The 15,551-nt window shown below is 37.5% G+C and overlaps 1 protein-coding gene across 2 annotated transcripts in view; it reads right to left on the reverse strand.

Moving 5' to 3' along the window:
• Nucleotides 1-2,132: 2,132 nt before the first annotated feature.
• TMEM181 (transmembrane protein 181) overlaps nt 2,133-15,551 on the reverse strand; it is a 33,748-nt gene continuing 20,329 nt past the window's right edge. For both annotated transcript variants that reach the window (XM_030945775.1, XM_030945776.1), the window contains exons 7-17: nt 15,042-15,122; nt 13,997-14,096; nt 13,146-13,276; nt 12,447-12,538; nt 11,331-11,388; nt 10,576-10,678; nt 10,428-10,479; nt 9,756-9,838; nt 8,587-8,676; nt 6,912-6,978; nt 2,133-6,016 (exon numbers count right to left, since the gene is read on the reverse strand). In XM_030945775.1, coding sequence (XP_030801635.1) covers nt 5,938-6,016; nt 6,912-6,978; nt 8,587-8,676; nt 9,756-9,838; nt 10,428-10,479; nt 10,576-10,678; nt 11,331-11,388; nt 12,447-12,538; nt 13,146-13,276; nt 13,997-14,096; nt 15,042-15,122 — 936 coding nt within the window. In that variant the 3' untranslated portion in view covers nt 2,133-5,937. The remainder of the gene's footprint in view (nt 6,017-6,911; nt 6,979-8,586; nt 8,677-9,755; nt 9,839-10,427; nt 10,480-10,575; nt 10,679-11,330; nt 11,389-12,446; nt 12,539-13,145; nt 13,277-13,996; nt 14,097-15,041; nt 15,123-15,551) is intronic.

The following is a 15,551-nucleotide window of genomic DNA, read 5'->3' on the forward strand; positions in this document are numbered from 1 at the left end:
TGTTTTGTCAGCTAATTAAAGAAATGGGAACATACTGTGAACTTCAGAAAACCTGTACCAACAGCTGTGCTGCTTCTTCAAGCAGTAGCTCACTGCTAATGAAGCTGAAAGAGTTACAGAGCCATGTGGGAGAGCATCCCTGGGCTGGAGTCAGTTGAAGCAATCTGTGATTTGTTTCTTTGTAGGAAGCCCTGTCTAATGTGTTCAGAATCTGGCTCTCAGCTTGAGCTGTTTAAGAGAGAGAGAGATGATTGCTAATACAACAGTGATTCCACAGTCTGGAGAGATGTAATACTACAAGTTCAAGTGGCAGGAGAGAATTTGTTTGCCATAGTGTTACGTGCTCTGTGCTAACTGCTCAGTGTAGTCAGACTGTGGAAAGCCCTGTGCTAGGCAAGGTTTTGACCCTCTTCCTCCCAATCCATATCTGCTGTCAGAAGAGCAGAAGAGATGTATGTATCAGCAGCTTTGGGCTTGATGCATTTGAGACTTTTAATAGAGCTGCAAGGCTTCAGCATTTCTGCTGACAGCTCTGTAAATGCACCTCCTTCATGACAAGCCACTTCATTCTTTTCACATATGTCCTAGTGAGTGCTACAGGCTATACACAGTGTGTATGTATATACCTTAGCCTGAGGAGCACATCCCTTTATGTTGCTGTAAGAGAGCTTTAGTACAGATCCAGTCTTCAGTCAGAAATGATACAACACCTGTAAAAAGAAAATATTAAAAGCAGATTGAATAACATGCCTAAAACAGTCATCAGGGTCAGAGAGAATCTTGTCATGAAAAGAATAAATCTTTGCTCTCTTGAGTTGCTAAGGAAGTTTTTCATCTGGATGTTAGATACTTTTTCTCCTTTCCATCATGCCAGAATGATGCTGGCAGTGTAGTACCTACTGAACCATTTATTTACACTTAAACAATTTTGTGCACTTTGAGTCTTTATTTGCTTCTCGGTCAAGCCATCCAGACATTCCTTGTCCTTTGTTCATGTTAAGAACAGCAAATCCCTTGATCTTTTGGTGTTTTTTGGTTCATGCATATGCTGAGCTGTAAAAAAACCCCAACAAATATTTGAGATGCCTGTCAGTGTAAAGGCTGCATGGGACGAGAAACCCCTGTTGCATTAAAACAGGAGTTGCATTACAAAAAGGCAGATACAGTTTTATAGATGGTTTTAAATATGAGCAATAACCAGTACTTCCAATGTGAGTTCTAGAACTACAGAAAGGGGTTTAGAGGCTGTGGATTTTTGGGTGTTGGTTTCCCACTCCCATTATTCAAACAGTGCTCATCTTTAAAATTGCATGTTTTGGTGTTCTACAGTAACTGATTTTTAAATTTTCATTTCCTTAGTTTTAAGCACTTTTTCCAGCCAAAGTGAAGCATTTGGGTGATGAGCTGGCAGAGTCCTGGCTCTAAGTAATTAGTTTGCCTTAAAAAAAATAAACCGAAACTGTGGATGGTGCATTCAAGGTAACTATACAGTCAGTCTCTGCTGTCTCTTGCTTATTGCCCTGGCTCTTCATATGATTACAGCTACAGAAATGGGGGTCATGGCAGTGCCAGTCTGCAGGGAAGGAGGAGGAGGAAGGGGGAAGCCTTTTACTGTCGCTGCCACAGATGAGTCTGACCTGCGTTAACTAAACCTAAGGAAATGGCTCTAGGATTAACTGCTGCTGCTAAAAGAGCACCACCCTCTGACACTGCAGCCAGGAGTAAGCTACATATCCATTTACACAGGGAAGTTTGTGGCCATTTTGTTCAGCACAGATTTCAGTCTCCCCTCAAGTTGATACAAGAAATGGCATCACCTCAAACAGCAGATGATGTGCTGATCGCTTTCGCAGTCTAGCAGCTATGAGCAGACTTTTGGAAGATAGAGTTGTAAGAAGTTGATGAATGGCATCAGCATCTTCACTCTCTCTAAACCTGTTTTTTATTACTGCTATTAACATTCACCGGGAGAATTCTCACTGCCAACATGGCCACAGTAGGCTTTGCAAAGCTACTGTGAAGCCATCTGAAAATGCTAGGTCCCTTATGTAAACTGGCTGGTGTATTTAAAAAACTTAGCAACGTGTCCTTCCACCTTCAAGTAATTCAGTAGAAGGAAAATAAACCTAGGATACAATATAAAGATATAAAATTTTATTATCAACATATTTAACAATGATTATGCACACAAAGTCTTCCAGGAAAATTCCTTGAAGTAAAATATTCAGTTTTCCTTCATATTCCACATTAGCATGAAGTTCTACAACATAAATGGATAATTTGCTGTTATTAGCACAACTTACAGATACACAGAATATTTAACATGTCCTCATGCACACTTTCTCAAAGCAGCATATAATTACAGCTTCTCATTAAACAGAGCATTTATCTTACACATTTTTATACCATTTTGGTATACAATTTTTCCATATTTTCATTTTACATATTTACAAACTCTTAAAAAAAGTTTTACAGTAACGCAAAAGTTATTACTGGCATAAGCAAAAGGAAATGGGTGGGGAAATCAGGTGACTATGGATGAAATGTTGTCATTTGGCTCAGACAAAGACGATAGATCGAAGTCTTTCCTAGCTGGAACTGTTCTCCCCAATACTGGTATCCAATGCACAAGCTGTTTCTCACCGGTGTTAAGCCTTAGGCTGCCTCTTTGCCAGTCCTAGGAAAAGTTTCCACCAATTTCAATACCAACTGTATTTATAAAGCAAATACTACAGAAAGTAGTTGGTATGACTGGCTCGCACTCAGTTATTAATTTCTTAGAAATCCCTTGTAATCACTGTGTACGTGGAAGTCTTGCAGTAATTAATGGATGATGTCTCCTTTAGACCCAGGATCATTATGTGCTGTGGGGCCTTCCTGTGTACATTTCTTGTCTTGTACAGCTGCAGTAGTGATGCAAATAACTACTTTAGCAGTAATAAAAGGAAAGCCAGGCTAGCTTTTTAAAAAGATTTCTTCTGTTTGACCCTTAGATTTCAATACTTTACTCAGAGGTGAATTTATGCCACCTACTCCCAAGCTGTTTACAACCCACATTGGAATATTCTTCAAATAGTGTCTCTGCTCTCCAATAATGGAAATAAGAGGAGTCTTGCTAGCAAAACTGGTTCCTCATCTGCTTCACTGCTTTTGGCATCTTACTGTATATTGAATTTGATGCAACAGTGATTCAACCAAGCTACCATAACACTGTAGCACTTCCAAAATAGAAGGCTATTTTGCATGGCAAACATTGTTTAAATATAATCTCTAAAAATGACCACAGAAATTATTTTCTCACTATTTTCATAGTGAGATACTTCAAGTACACATTTCCCATTCTTAGCTTTTCTATTTCCACTTTGAATGTAGTGATGTCGTGAAGTTTATTCAAACAAAACAGCAAGAGAAATGGGTTGAAAACAGCTTAGAAAAAATAATCTCCAAGTTAGATTAAAATATGTTTTTAGTAAATGAAATTTCAACGCATGACACTATTTGAGAATTAACTGTTAACAACCAGTTCAGATGGTGATAAGAAACACTGGTGTACTTTGCACATTGGTCAAATTTTATCTTTCATAACAATTTTGGAGAGAATTAAACAATATCAGAGGGAAAATACCTGAGTATGTAAGAATCATGTAAATACCAGTTTTTGAAAACCTACTTCCTGTACCCACTGTTACTCCAACGGAACTTGAAAGGATTTGGCTTATGTAAACAATGCCAAAATGGTTGCCAAGTCTGATTCTGCACATTCAAATAGGGAGAGTTATCTCGGAAATAGTAAAAATGAGAATGGACTCTACAATTTTAGGATACAGAGCATCTTCCATACCCTTTCAAAATAGTCTAAAAAGAAGTGCTGAAGGTACATTTTACTTTATGGAAAGAAAACCACCACTAACTTGGATTACTTCTTTAGTGTTTTCCTATATGTTCTTCTAAAGTAATACCGACTAAGAAGTTAAAGGGAAAAACCTGCTCTTCCTCCCCAGCAATTTCCTTGCTTTAGCCATACAACAGTGCTTTGGCTTCTAACAAAGAAATGATCCCTGGCACAAAAAGGTTATAATTTCAGGTACTCTCCAAAAATTTCACAGCTCCATATAATTTTAGAAATCTTTCCCTCTCTCTCTTCACACGCACACAAAGTCTCAGGACACATCTTTAGCAGAGCACTGATTTAATGTGAAGTATTCTATGACAGCAAGGGCACAACCACATGAAGCTGGAGCTCCTTTGGTCCTCTCTGAGTGAGTTGCTGCCTTTGTGCAGCCTCCCCTTCATGATCCTGAACAGCCACCAGAAGGTTACTGCAATGGGCACGGTCTAGAGCAGTTGTTGCACTAAAGCAGAACAAATCTCCTTTTTCCCCAGAGTGACTCAGCAAGTCTAGCAGGACTTCATTGCCCTATTCTGCTTAAACTGCTTTAATGATGAACACAATTCCCTAGTGCAACCCAGCACCATAAAGTAGTAGACTAACAGTGCTTTTGGGAATCTTCTAAAGCAGCAGGGCAGAGAAATTTTACAAGAGTAAATCTCTATTGTAAGTACATGAAAAAATGAGATACTTTTAGAAACTCAAGTATCTGAAAACAAAAGTAGTTACAAACAAACATCTTAAATAAAGAACCGAACAATGGTGTAGGAGAAAACCAACTTCTAAATAGAGAAGCAGCAGCATTGTACAAGGAATATTTAATTCCCATATAACTTTGTTCCAGCACAGACTGGAATACAGATAATCACAACATGTGCTAGTAAAAGTTCCCATCATACAGGTGGCGACTGGTATGACAAAGAAGCTGAACTGTGCACAGAACATGCTCACAAGCTGACTCTCAGGCACGTTCAATACATGAGCAACTACAACTGCTCCTAGCATGTAGAGTAACTATCTAGAAATACAACTTAAGGGACAACTGATTCAGGAAAAAAAAACTCTAAAAATGAAATGTTTGGAAATTTGAAACTGTAATTCCTTAGAAAGCTTTCATACTCTATTCTCTGCAAGTAACAATCTCCTCCAGCATTCAGGAAGACCAGTAAAAAGCCAGTACTGGCTTCCTTCTGAGATTTGTTGTGGCTGAAATAATTCCATTTGAAAGGGTTGTTTAAAAAAACCAACACAGACACTTCTGCTGTGGCAGTAAAGCATGTCATGAAACACATAATCATACAAATAATTTTGCCCCACTGAGATTATTTTGGCTCAGCTCACTACAACTTGCCTATTTGCCCGTATCTTCCACTTATAGATCTGGTAAACTTACTGAAATGTATTTTAAAAATGGCCTTAAGTCTATATCACTTATTTGAAGGAAGAATAGGAAGCTTGTGTCTTCTTGCACTGATTAAAAAAAACCCAAAACACTGAATTCACTGCTTCCAGCTCAAAAGGCTAAGGTAGAAAATTGAAAGGGAAATGAGGCACTTCATACCACGCGGACAGTATACAAAACAGCTAATGCAAAATGCAACAGATGGATGGCAGTAGGCTGTACATCATCCTAAAGAGAAAAAACAACAACAACAGCAACAAAAAAAGAAAAACAGCAGCAACAAAAAAAAACCCAAAACAAGCAAACCAAAACCGAGCAGCAAGGAAGCAATTTGAAACTCAGTATACAATCTGTGAGACTTTAAAACAGAAATAGATAAAGATTTTAGTCCACAGACATCTTGCTATTAGGCATTTTATAAGACATGTAAAAATTTTGGTTTCTTCAGTTTTCACCACAACCATTTCCATCATTTGTTTTCTCAGTTTTATCCTTGTAAACAGAAATAGAAGCAGGATGTCCTTCCTGGGAGTTGGTGTTCAGATGACAGCAGACTGTAGGAACCCAAAGAAGTTGTCCACCTAGGAAAACTTCAGAACTGGCTGTACTCCAGATGCACAAGTCTGTCTGCACTGAAACCAGTCATTCAATCACTGTCAGACTCTTCTTTATACTTGGCTCTAATAGCTTGCCCATTCTGAAGAGGCATCTCTTCATAGTCACTCCTGTGAAACAGACACGTGTTGTAACTTCTGAACATGGTGTTCAGATAGGAAGTTGAAAATAAAGAGGAAAGTTCTAAACTACATTGAGGCATCAAATTGTTACTTGGGTAAGAAGCTGGTATCTATTTTTCTTCCTTGTGGGAGCTATGAACAGCACATGATTTTCCTCCAGAGGATGATGCATAATAAAAGTTATTCCAGTGAAAGCCATTTTTCACACAGAATAGCAAGAAGCAAGCTGATGCTACCACTACTCATCTAACTAACCAAAGGCAAGCTATCCCAGCATGAACTTGTTCAGGTTACTGCAGCGTTGGTCCCATCCTCACTGTTCCAGCCACTTCAGCGTCTTTGGTAAGAGGTGGAAACATCATGGGTGTATTTCAGTGTCAACACAGAGACACCTGATTGGGATGGGTCTCAAGTGCTACTGTAATTCTCATATAACATAAAATCATCCAAGTCAAGGAAGTTTTGCTAGACTTGATTATTCTTCATTCAGTAAGTGCTGGAGACTTAAAAAGCACCACTCTCCTTGCCTGAAGCATTTATATATGAAACGGCTCTTTGCTAATTCCATCTGACTCCTGCAGTCCTTCCCAGTGTAAAAAGGAAGCCCTTTCCCTTCACAGCTCTTACTGCTTTCACTCCATGAGCTACCAGCATCATAATACCTTCTTACCTGTTTGTTTCAGTGCCATGGCAATCCCTTTTAGAAACCAAAAAAAAGAAAAAAACATGCATTCTCATTGTATTTCTGTTTCAGAAAAGGCTATAGTTCTATTCTTGAGGCAGAAAACTTTCACTGACAAACCCTTCAGTTAATTAATATGTAAAAGATATTACAAAAATAACACACCAGAAGTAATTCTCCATAGGTATTTTTTAATCTTACCCATAAATCACATCGTCATCTGAATCATTCAGCATAGAAAAAGCAGGATTGTCTTTCAACTGTGATTCTGAAAAACACAAATAAGGGTTAATTTAGTGTGTTAAATAAACATGACTGTAGTGCTAACTCAACATTGTAGCAACAGACACAACAACTTTCAGGCAGTCACAACCACAGTTCAACAAAACTGTATCAAACAGGAATTCTCTCCTTTAAATTCACTACCCTTCAGCCACATAATTATAGTGTTCTTAAGAGTTAAAGAGACGACATAATTATCTAATTTTTAGATAAGTATTCTCCATGTTGTCGCAGTTAATTTCCTCCCCTGTGCAATCTCCCATGTCGTATTTCAATCTGCACATAAATTAATTATTCTTAATCAAAATTTCATATGCATTTAAAAAGCACAGACTCCTTGATTAATTTCCAAGCTAAAAATATAGTAGACCAAAGTTGGAATCCCTTGACTGCAAGTCAGTGATTATCCAGTTATTCTCTATCCTTGAAAGAGATGAAGGAACAACTTGTACCTTTATGGTGAGATGAAAAGAAACACATACTTTCCAATTGCTATTTATGACAAGTCCCTCTAGCTTGTTTTAAGGGCTTAATTTCTTGCATAATCTGTGCTGCTTAGCTGCAGTTCATAGTTATATGCAAGTAGCATATAACTATTCAATCTAGCAATTTGCCATAGCAACTTTTTCCTGGCAGCATTTTAGCTTCTGCTGTCCACAAACAAATAGTTCTGCAACCCAGCAGAAGGGGTGCTTTATCTCTATCTGCATCCAGCCAGTTCTTTTTCCATTCTGGATGGAAAAATAGCATTTTCTGGAACAGTTTTGTCCATCTCAACTCTAAATTAGAGAAAGGACGAGCCCCACTATTTAGTGCCTTTCCCCTGCATGCTCTCAGCATACACAATACGACTGGACAGGTTGCTAGATAATCTCAGGCCTCCTTTCCCATGAAAGGTTGGGCTACATCATCTTTCCAGGTCTCTTCCAACCTGGGCTCTTTCTGTGGTTCTGTACCTTGAACAGAATGCTTAAAGCAGAGAATATACTCAGTAAAAATATTTATTTTAATGATCTTTTAGTGAGAGAAATGCTTTATAATAATCATCATGTAAGTCAGACTGTCTCCTTTATATCACAATGCAAAACCAGAATTGCCACTGACTCAATCCTTTGTCCCTCCTTATATAGGCCCTGTGCAGCCCTCCCCATAGCAAGTTCTCCAAAATTTCTCCCATATTAGAGATCACTTTCACTCCTATTTTTCCAACAGCACTTGGATTTCAGAGTCCAGTTTGCCAGCATGCTGATGTATTAACTTTTGTTAGAACAAAGTACAAATGAAGTGATGTTACTAAAGGGCTGTCTGTGAGTCACTTCAAAGGTTGGTGCATCACACGCAAACATCATAGTGACTGTAAACTTGAGTTAAGTGCACAAGAATTCAAGCCCAGCTAATCAGTTGATTACATTTTATGTGTTCCTTCATATTTCCAATACTATTTGCTCAGGAGCAGTGAGTGCAGCTTCTGCTTATGTTAACTCACAGCAAACCAGAATAGTAATGAGACAACCAGAATACAAAGGCATTGCACAGCATCTGCTAATATGGCAGCTCTTGTCATGCATGTTGCCAGACAATGGCTCACACTTACCATACAGTGCATTCTTCGAGGGGGAATACACAAAGGCTAATGTGTAGAGATAAAAGTTCAATAACCCATAAAATGATAAGAATTCTGCTGGTACTAAGTGTTAAGGATATTGCTCAATATAGTTCCATACATATTAACTTTGGAAACAAGACCCAACCCATACACAGGCTGTTTCAAAGGAAAGAATGTTTACCTTACTCAAGTTTGTGAGCATGAGTGCCTAACAAAACTGCATGTTTTAAATTCAATGACAACTAATGTACTCAACCTATTTCAAGGTAAAGCTCCCACTGGAAACAGAGCTTTAACAAGTAACATTTGCTGAGGCACAGTCTGCTCTTGAGCAGTGGAGTGTATGGTCAATCAAATAGCTCTGCCTTGAATGCTGAAAGAAAGCAGAGTAAGTTGGGTGTTCAGGTGGGTTTGGTTTGGTTTATTTTTTAAAAAGTTCTTCCTTGGCACAGAGATGAAGAAGGAAGGAGAAAGGACTACATGTGGATAGAACTCTGAAGATGGTTTCTTGCCATTGTTTTAGGTCAATACTAAAGGTTTTACACATTGTATTCTCCTACCTCCCAACTCATATCTAAGCTAATCAGCAACCAGAGCAGCTGCAGTCACACAGAGCAAGGATCTCATGGTTAAGGGCCAGGAATACAGGTCACAATCCTGCTGGCAACAGACATCAGAAACAGTCCTTCCCAAGCCACTTGAATTCTCTGTTGTGACCTGTATCACATGTAGACTTGGACCAATACACAAATGCATTTTCAGTGACATCAAAACTATTAATTTCTCATATTTTAATATGCCCCATGACAACTGGTAAGTATAGAGCAAACAACTGAGGCAGCAAACACAGCCAAATTTGCCATAATATCTCACTAAAATTAGTTAGATATGCATAAGGTATGCATATCTAAGACTTCATTCCTCTTGGAGAGTATCATGAGCAGTTGTGATGCATACCATGTGGACACACTAGACTGAGACAACTTTTACAAGAGCCATGGCAAAATGCTGACAGGAAATCCTAAACAAAACAGACTCAGCTACAAGAGTCCACCTAGAAGTCAAAGGTCTCAGTCTTAGGTACATCATTTTAAAGCACCTTCTGCATGAAAACAGATCAACATTCCTACTTGAGCACTATCACAACACAAGGATATAGTTCTGATAATGAGTTGACAGCTCAGCAACAAAGTTGTCCTGTAGAACTTGTGCTCCAAAGCGTAGGTAGAGTATAACAATGCTGTGGGGAAAAAATAAAGCATATCGGTGTACTGTGTCCTTAGGCTGCAAAATTGAAATAGTAGGTTGATAGAAGAGTAAATGAGAGAGTAATTATGTTAACATGCAGACCATTTATTTTAAGATACATTTGCTTAGCTAGTTCTAAATTAAGAGTAATTGTTTTGTGATTAAAAGTTAGCACTCAGCTGAGAAAAGCAGAAATCCTCAGATTTCATCCACTACAGACAATCCAATAGTCAACAGCTATTTGAAATAACAGCCTGGTGTGGGGAAAACAGATATTAACAGTAATGTAAGATATTAACAGTAGACTTCTGCTTTGACTAAGTGAAGCCTACAAAGCTCCAGAAGAGCTCTGCCAAGTGAACTTCTAAATCTTGTGCACTGCCATGGTAATCAAAATAATATAAACTTAGCTCAAAAAGCCTCAGAAGGGTTAAAAAATTAAGAAATGCTTGCCATCACAATAATATTAAAAGGCATTCTTCAGTTTCATTGACTAACTTACTACAACAAACTGTATTCAAAGCCCTGAAAAAAGGTTAGAAAAGTTAGAGTACTGACAAATGTACTTTGAAAAGCCTTACCTAATGACAAGCACTACAAAGGTTAATGCAGTCAAGAATTTTAACCTGAGATCTGAAAAAGATTGAGAAAAGTTGCTATCAGTGAATTTGCACCTACATCTAGGAGAAGCAAGTCTGTTTGGGAAGAATCAAAGGAAGTATTCCTTACCAACATAAGGCATGTTTCGAAGTTCTGAGCATGCCCTCACTATCAGGAACAAAAGGTAGAGAATGTATGTGATTGCCACCACAAGGAAGAAGATTTTCATTCCCTATAAGGAAAGTGTTACGTTTTATTATTTAGTAAGATTTCATATATTCCTTCTTCTGTCAATAGAAATAATTAGTTCCCAAAAGCACAACATAGAACGGTCCATTCATACAGGGAAAGTAGGCTCATGAAACAAGGATGGTGATACATTCAGGGAGGTTTTTGGGGAATGTAAAGAAAGGATGCTTAATAAAAACCAGGATTTTATTAACGGAGTTCAGAGTTGGCTGAATCTCAATAATTCCCTAAAAACACAGCTCCCAAGAACAATACAAAGACCCATGTACATCAAATCTTCTGTTACAACAATAAAGTCTGAAATGTACTAGGGTAGAGGTCCTTGGTGGGAGTTACGATGTACAAAACTGAACAACAGACTAAAAATTGTTTTCTTGCAATCCCAACAAACTTGTGGTGTTTAGTCTCCAGATTTGCAAGACAATTTACTTTTCTCAATGGGACAGATATCAATATGGTGTATTCATGATCTAAAGCAAAAACGAAAGTACTCTAGTCAGAATAAGACTGTCTGACCAGCATTTTCTGTTTTCTAAACTGTGTTATACACTTTTATAAAAGAACAGGCCTGTATCTCCTTATATTGCCTAACTGTACCTGACAATTTGGACAGCAAGAAGTAATTTTTGACTTACCTGGAAATTACCTGTGTCAACCCTGTATTGATATGTAGGGTCATGTACTTCATTCACGCTAGAAAAAATTCAAAATTAAAAAGTGGTATTAAAAATGCACAATTCCAGACAAGGTTAAAAAGACATGCTGACCAAGAAACCCACTCACAAAGAAAAAGTTTAAGGTTACTATGTACAGCTTATAACAAAAGGGTTTGGCTGTGTAAGTTGGTGCAATGCCATTAATTCCAATGGAATCATGACAATTTACCATATATAGCAAAATAATTTGAAGAAAAATGGAGGATTTAAATTGGGATCATGTCTAATCTCCCCACTTGTTTTTTAGAAAATGTGTATCATGTAAATTCCTACAAGCCTTCAGGATTCCTACAAGTCTTCATGATTCAGTGTCTACATTTTATCCTTAGAAAATTGTGGCATGAGGCCTTCCCTCATAGCAATTTTACTAATAGCATGAGCATTTCCTGCAACTGCACTGCTTTCAGTAATGTACAATGGCAAGGAGAAGGTTAGAAGGTATCTTTCTTCTGAGAGATAAAATAAGGGACAAACACCTGAGACTAAAACAGTATAAAACTACAAATGTACTAAAATGGATGAAGTTTTCTGTGTGGGGAAGAGTGACACCTTTAACACAACAAACTGGAAAAAAGGGAGAACCACTAAACCAAGCAAAATAATAGAGTTCTGAGTAAAGACAGCATAGCTTGACTAAGCCATGTCAGTACCAGTTGTGCAGGTTTAATAGTCAAGAAAGTCAGGTCAAACTATGTCATAATTAGTCACGGAGAAACTGTTGCTTCAGCTACTCAATTAGCTACAAATGCTAATTGAGCCACAGCACTAAATTCTTGTAGGGAGCCATAACATACTGACAAAGTAGAATGATTTCCACATCACACTCAGATTTATGAAATTATTTACGACTAGGTTGTCCATGGAGAACTGTTTTCAAATCAGTCACAATTTGCAGAACAGAAAGATGAAGAATTTGAACTCCATTCCTGTATCACAATCCAAACATTAAGAAATAGATACCACCAGGTACACACAGTATTCTCATTCTTGAACACTCTCAGCTCATACTTGTGCAATACATTTTAAATTACTTACGTTTGCCATATTCCCAGTGTAACAGAGGCCAGCCACAACAGTCCAACAATAAAGAATTTGGGCAGATAGAAAGTTAAGCACTTCCTTTCCCCCTGTAAAGAAAACAATAGTGTGGTGAAAGTGTGAACTCATACTTCAGACTTTATTTGTTCTTTACAAAATAAAATAACTGTTATCTTTGTTTCACTCAACGTGAACTGGATTAAGAGACTTGTCTTTTGTATTTTTATCCTGCACAAGTGACTAAAGAAGACATTATATTGTATCATCATTTGTGTTAATAAGATGAATTAGACTTGGAGCATCCTATTTATAAGGTCCCACATATTTCCCTGATAATGCAAATACAGGCATAGGCTCCAGAATTCCTACTTCTCTTATATAGTATTTTAAATTAGTTTAAAAAACCAATCAACTACCACATACAATATCAAAACCCTTGAAGCAAGAATGAAGCATAATGGCATCATAATTCTGACGACTGTCTCATCTATTGCATTTAGGCTTGGTTGACTCAAAATAATCTACTTCACCATAAATCATTCTAACTCCAAAGCTTCATATGTCACATTGTACTTTATGAATTAAAAAAATGTTTATTTAGTAAGAATTTGATTTCATTTTTGTCACCTTTTGAGAGAACTGAACAAAACAAGTCCTGTCTCCTCAGTAAGTAGAAGATACTGTTGCATCTCTTACCTGTACTCTTATACCATGGTAAACACAAAGCCAGAACAACAACAATGCACACAGAAACAGTGACTGGAATAGATCATCCAGCATTCCAGGAAACCAGCTGTTCACCAGAAAAGAAAGGGGGAAAAATGGATCTGTAACAAAACAACAACAACAAAAAAAGGTTAAACAGAGAGAAAAAAAGCCTTTCAGTATGATATGAAAGTAGAATCTAATTTCAGCAGAACAAAAAAAAAGCCTAGATTTTTTTCAATTTACCCCAGTAAATGAAATTGGAGCTTCCTTTATTTTAAATAAATTAACAAAGAAAATGGTGCCTCCAGCAGCAATCCACTCTGCTGTAGGAATAATCTTGAATCTCTGCCAACATTTCTAGAGGATTTTAGGTTTTATTAGACTTTCTATTAAACCACTCTTAATGGTGACAATCTAAAAAATTATTGTAAAATGACTAAGATGCAAATATTCTTTTGGTACTGCTAGAAAGTGCTAGAATTTTTTTACTGGACCAAAAGTAGCCTCCATTTTTAACTAAGCATGAATATCTGAAAAATGAAGACAGCACACAAATAAAAATTGAAAGGTGAAGTATGGCAAGCACCTATTCCAATCAGAGCTTTAAATAAATAGTCGACATCCATGTGACTGAGAAGAACAAAATCCACCCACTCATGCCCTTGAATTTGCTACACTTGGAAAGGGCTGGGTTTTTTTCAAATTTAGTTTTCTGAAGCTTTATAAACAACTGCTTATAAGTTCAAGGAGAAATTCCATTTTCCCTCCTCTTTTTGTCTTTTCTTTTTCTGCTTCTGTTTTAAAAAGGTGGCTTTCCAAAAATTCAAGGATACAAGTACCATTGTAAAGTAGCAAGAGAGGAAGTAGGATGGACATCCATTTCTGTTCAATACCCCAGTCTCTCATGGAGAATTTCCGCAGGGAATGTGCAAACAGACACTGTAAAACAACAACAACAACAACAATTTGTAAGGAAGGAATACAGCCTTCAGTGGTTTAACCAGAGCTAAGACAGAGCTAAGCACACTGCCAAGGCTACTTCACGAGGCCTTTGCCACTGAGAACACTGTAAAATGGACACCAGGTCTCCTAGTTTCTACTTCAAGTTTGCTCGCTGACCCCAATGCAAATTACTTAATTTCTCAAGCAAACTGGGAAGTAAAGCAGCCAGTACCTGAAAATCAACAACATGTGAAAAAAAATACGTTGCCTCGTTACTGGTACCACACTACCAATGACTTACGCTTGAACTCACTTCTTTAAAAAGCAGATTGCATTTTATATTCACAATTACCTGAGCAACAACATCTGCAAGAAAAATGCTATGGAAGTGTGTAGTACTTTGGTGTTCCTACTCTGAAAATTCAGGATTTAGATTTTATGTTGGCTTTTTTTCCAAGAAGCCAAGACAGGTTAGAGAGGAGACGTCATCTAAATCATAGCATAATGTGGGTTGTAAGGGACCCCTGGAGGTCATCTGGCCCATGCTCACAGGCAAGGCAGTGATACCTTTAATGTTAGATCAGGGTCAAACAGCTCACACTCTGGCCATCCTATTCCTGAGCCTACCTAAAGAAAATAATACTTTTCTTTAGCATCTTATCACAATTTCCTTTGTCTAAGCAATTCCTTTTCTGTTTAATCCAAACCCAGAGTTTAGAAAAACAAGTTTTCCCATTTATCCTGTTTTCTTAATGTCCCTTCAATATCACTTGTAAAAACATAAAAGCAGCAACTACATAAGTATTTCAGAAACATTTCTACATCCATTCAGTAACATGTCAACTTTGCTGCCTGGGGTTAAATTCCTAAACACAGCATTACAGAGCACTGTTATCAGCTGCCTACATAATAAACTCCAGAAAAGCTGCAAAATAATCTTACCGTGACCATAAAAGTAAGAACTACAAAGACAAATCGGAACCATATCTCCACTTGTGAAAAGGTTGGATTGTAAGTCTTCCACTACAAGAAAACAGAATGAGTAATATTTTGACAAACTACATATGACATCAATAATCAGCACTTTACTGCAGATACTGAAAAGTTCTGTGGCTTTTCAAAATTTTAAGGTATAACCAAATTCCACTGCGTCACTATGGAAAAATAAAGACAAATTTGTAATCACAGGACCATTTGATAAAAAGATAAGAAAAGCAGCCTAATAGCCTTGCTTTTCTTTTATCCTGCCACTTCCTAACATAGTGCTGTCATATGTTAAAGCACTCTCAGGACAAATAGGATAGTCTCCATTGACCTCAATTGCACTTTTTCAATCAAAGTCTGAATGCCAGTAAATGAGTAAATCCAGTGTGTTGTTCTGTACTACCAGGGTCAGATGAATAAATTGATTATGAAGAAGTCAGAAAGGTACAGGTGTACTTCCTGTCAGGA

The sequence above is a fragment of the Camarhynchus parvulus genome, chromosome 3 (assembly GCF_901933205.1).
Source record: "Camarhynchus parvulus chromosome 3, STF_HiC, whole genome shotgun sequence".
NCBI lineage: Eukaryota > Metazoa > Chordata > Aves > Passeriformes > Thraupidae > Camarhynchus > Camarhynchus parvulus.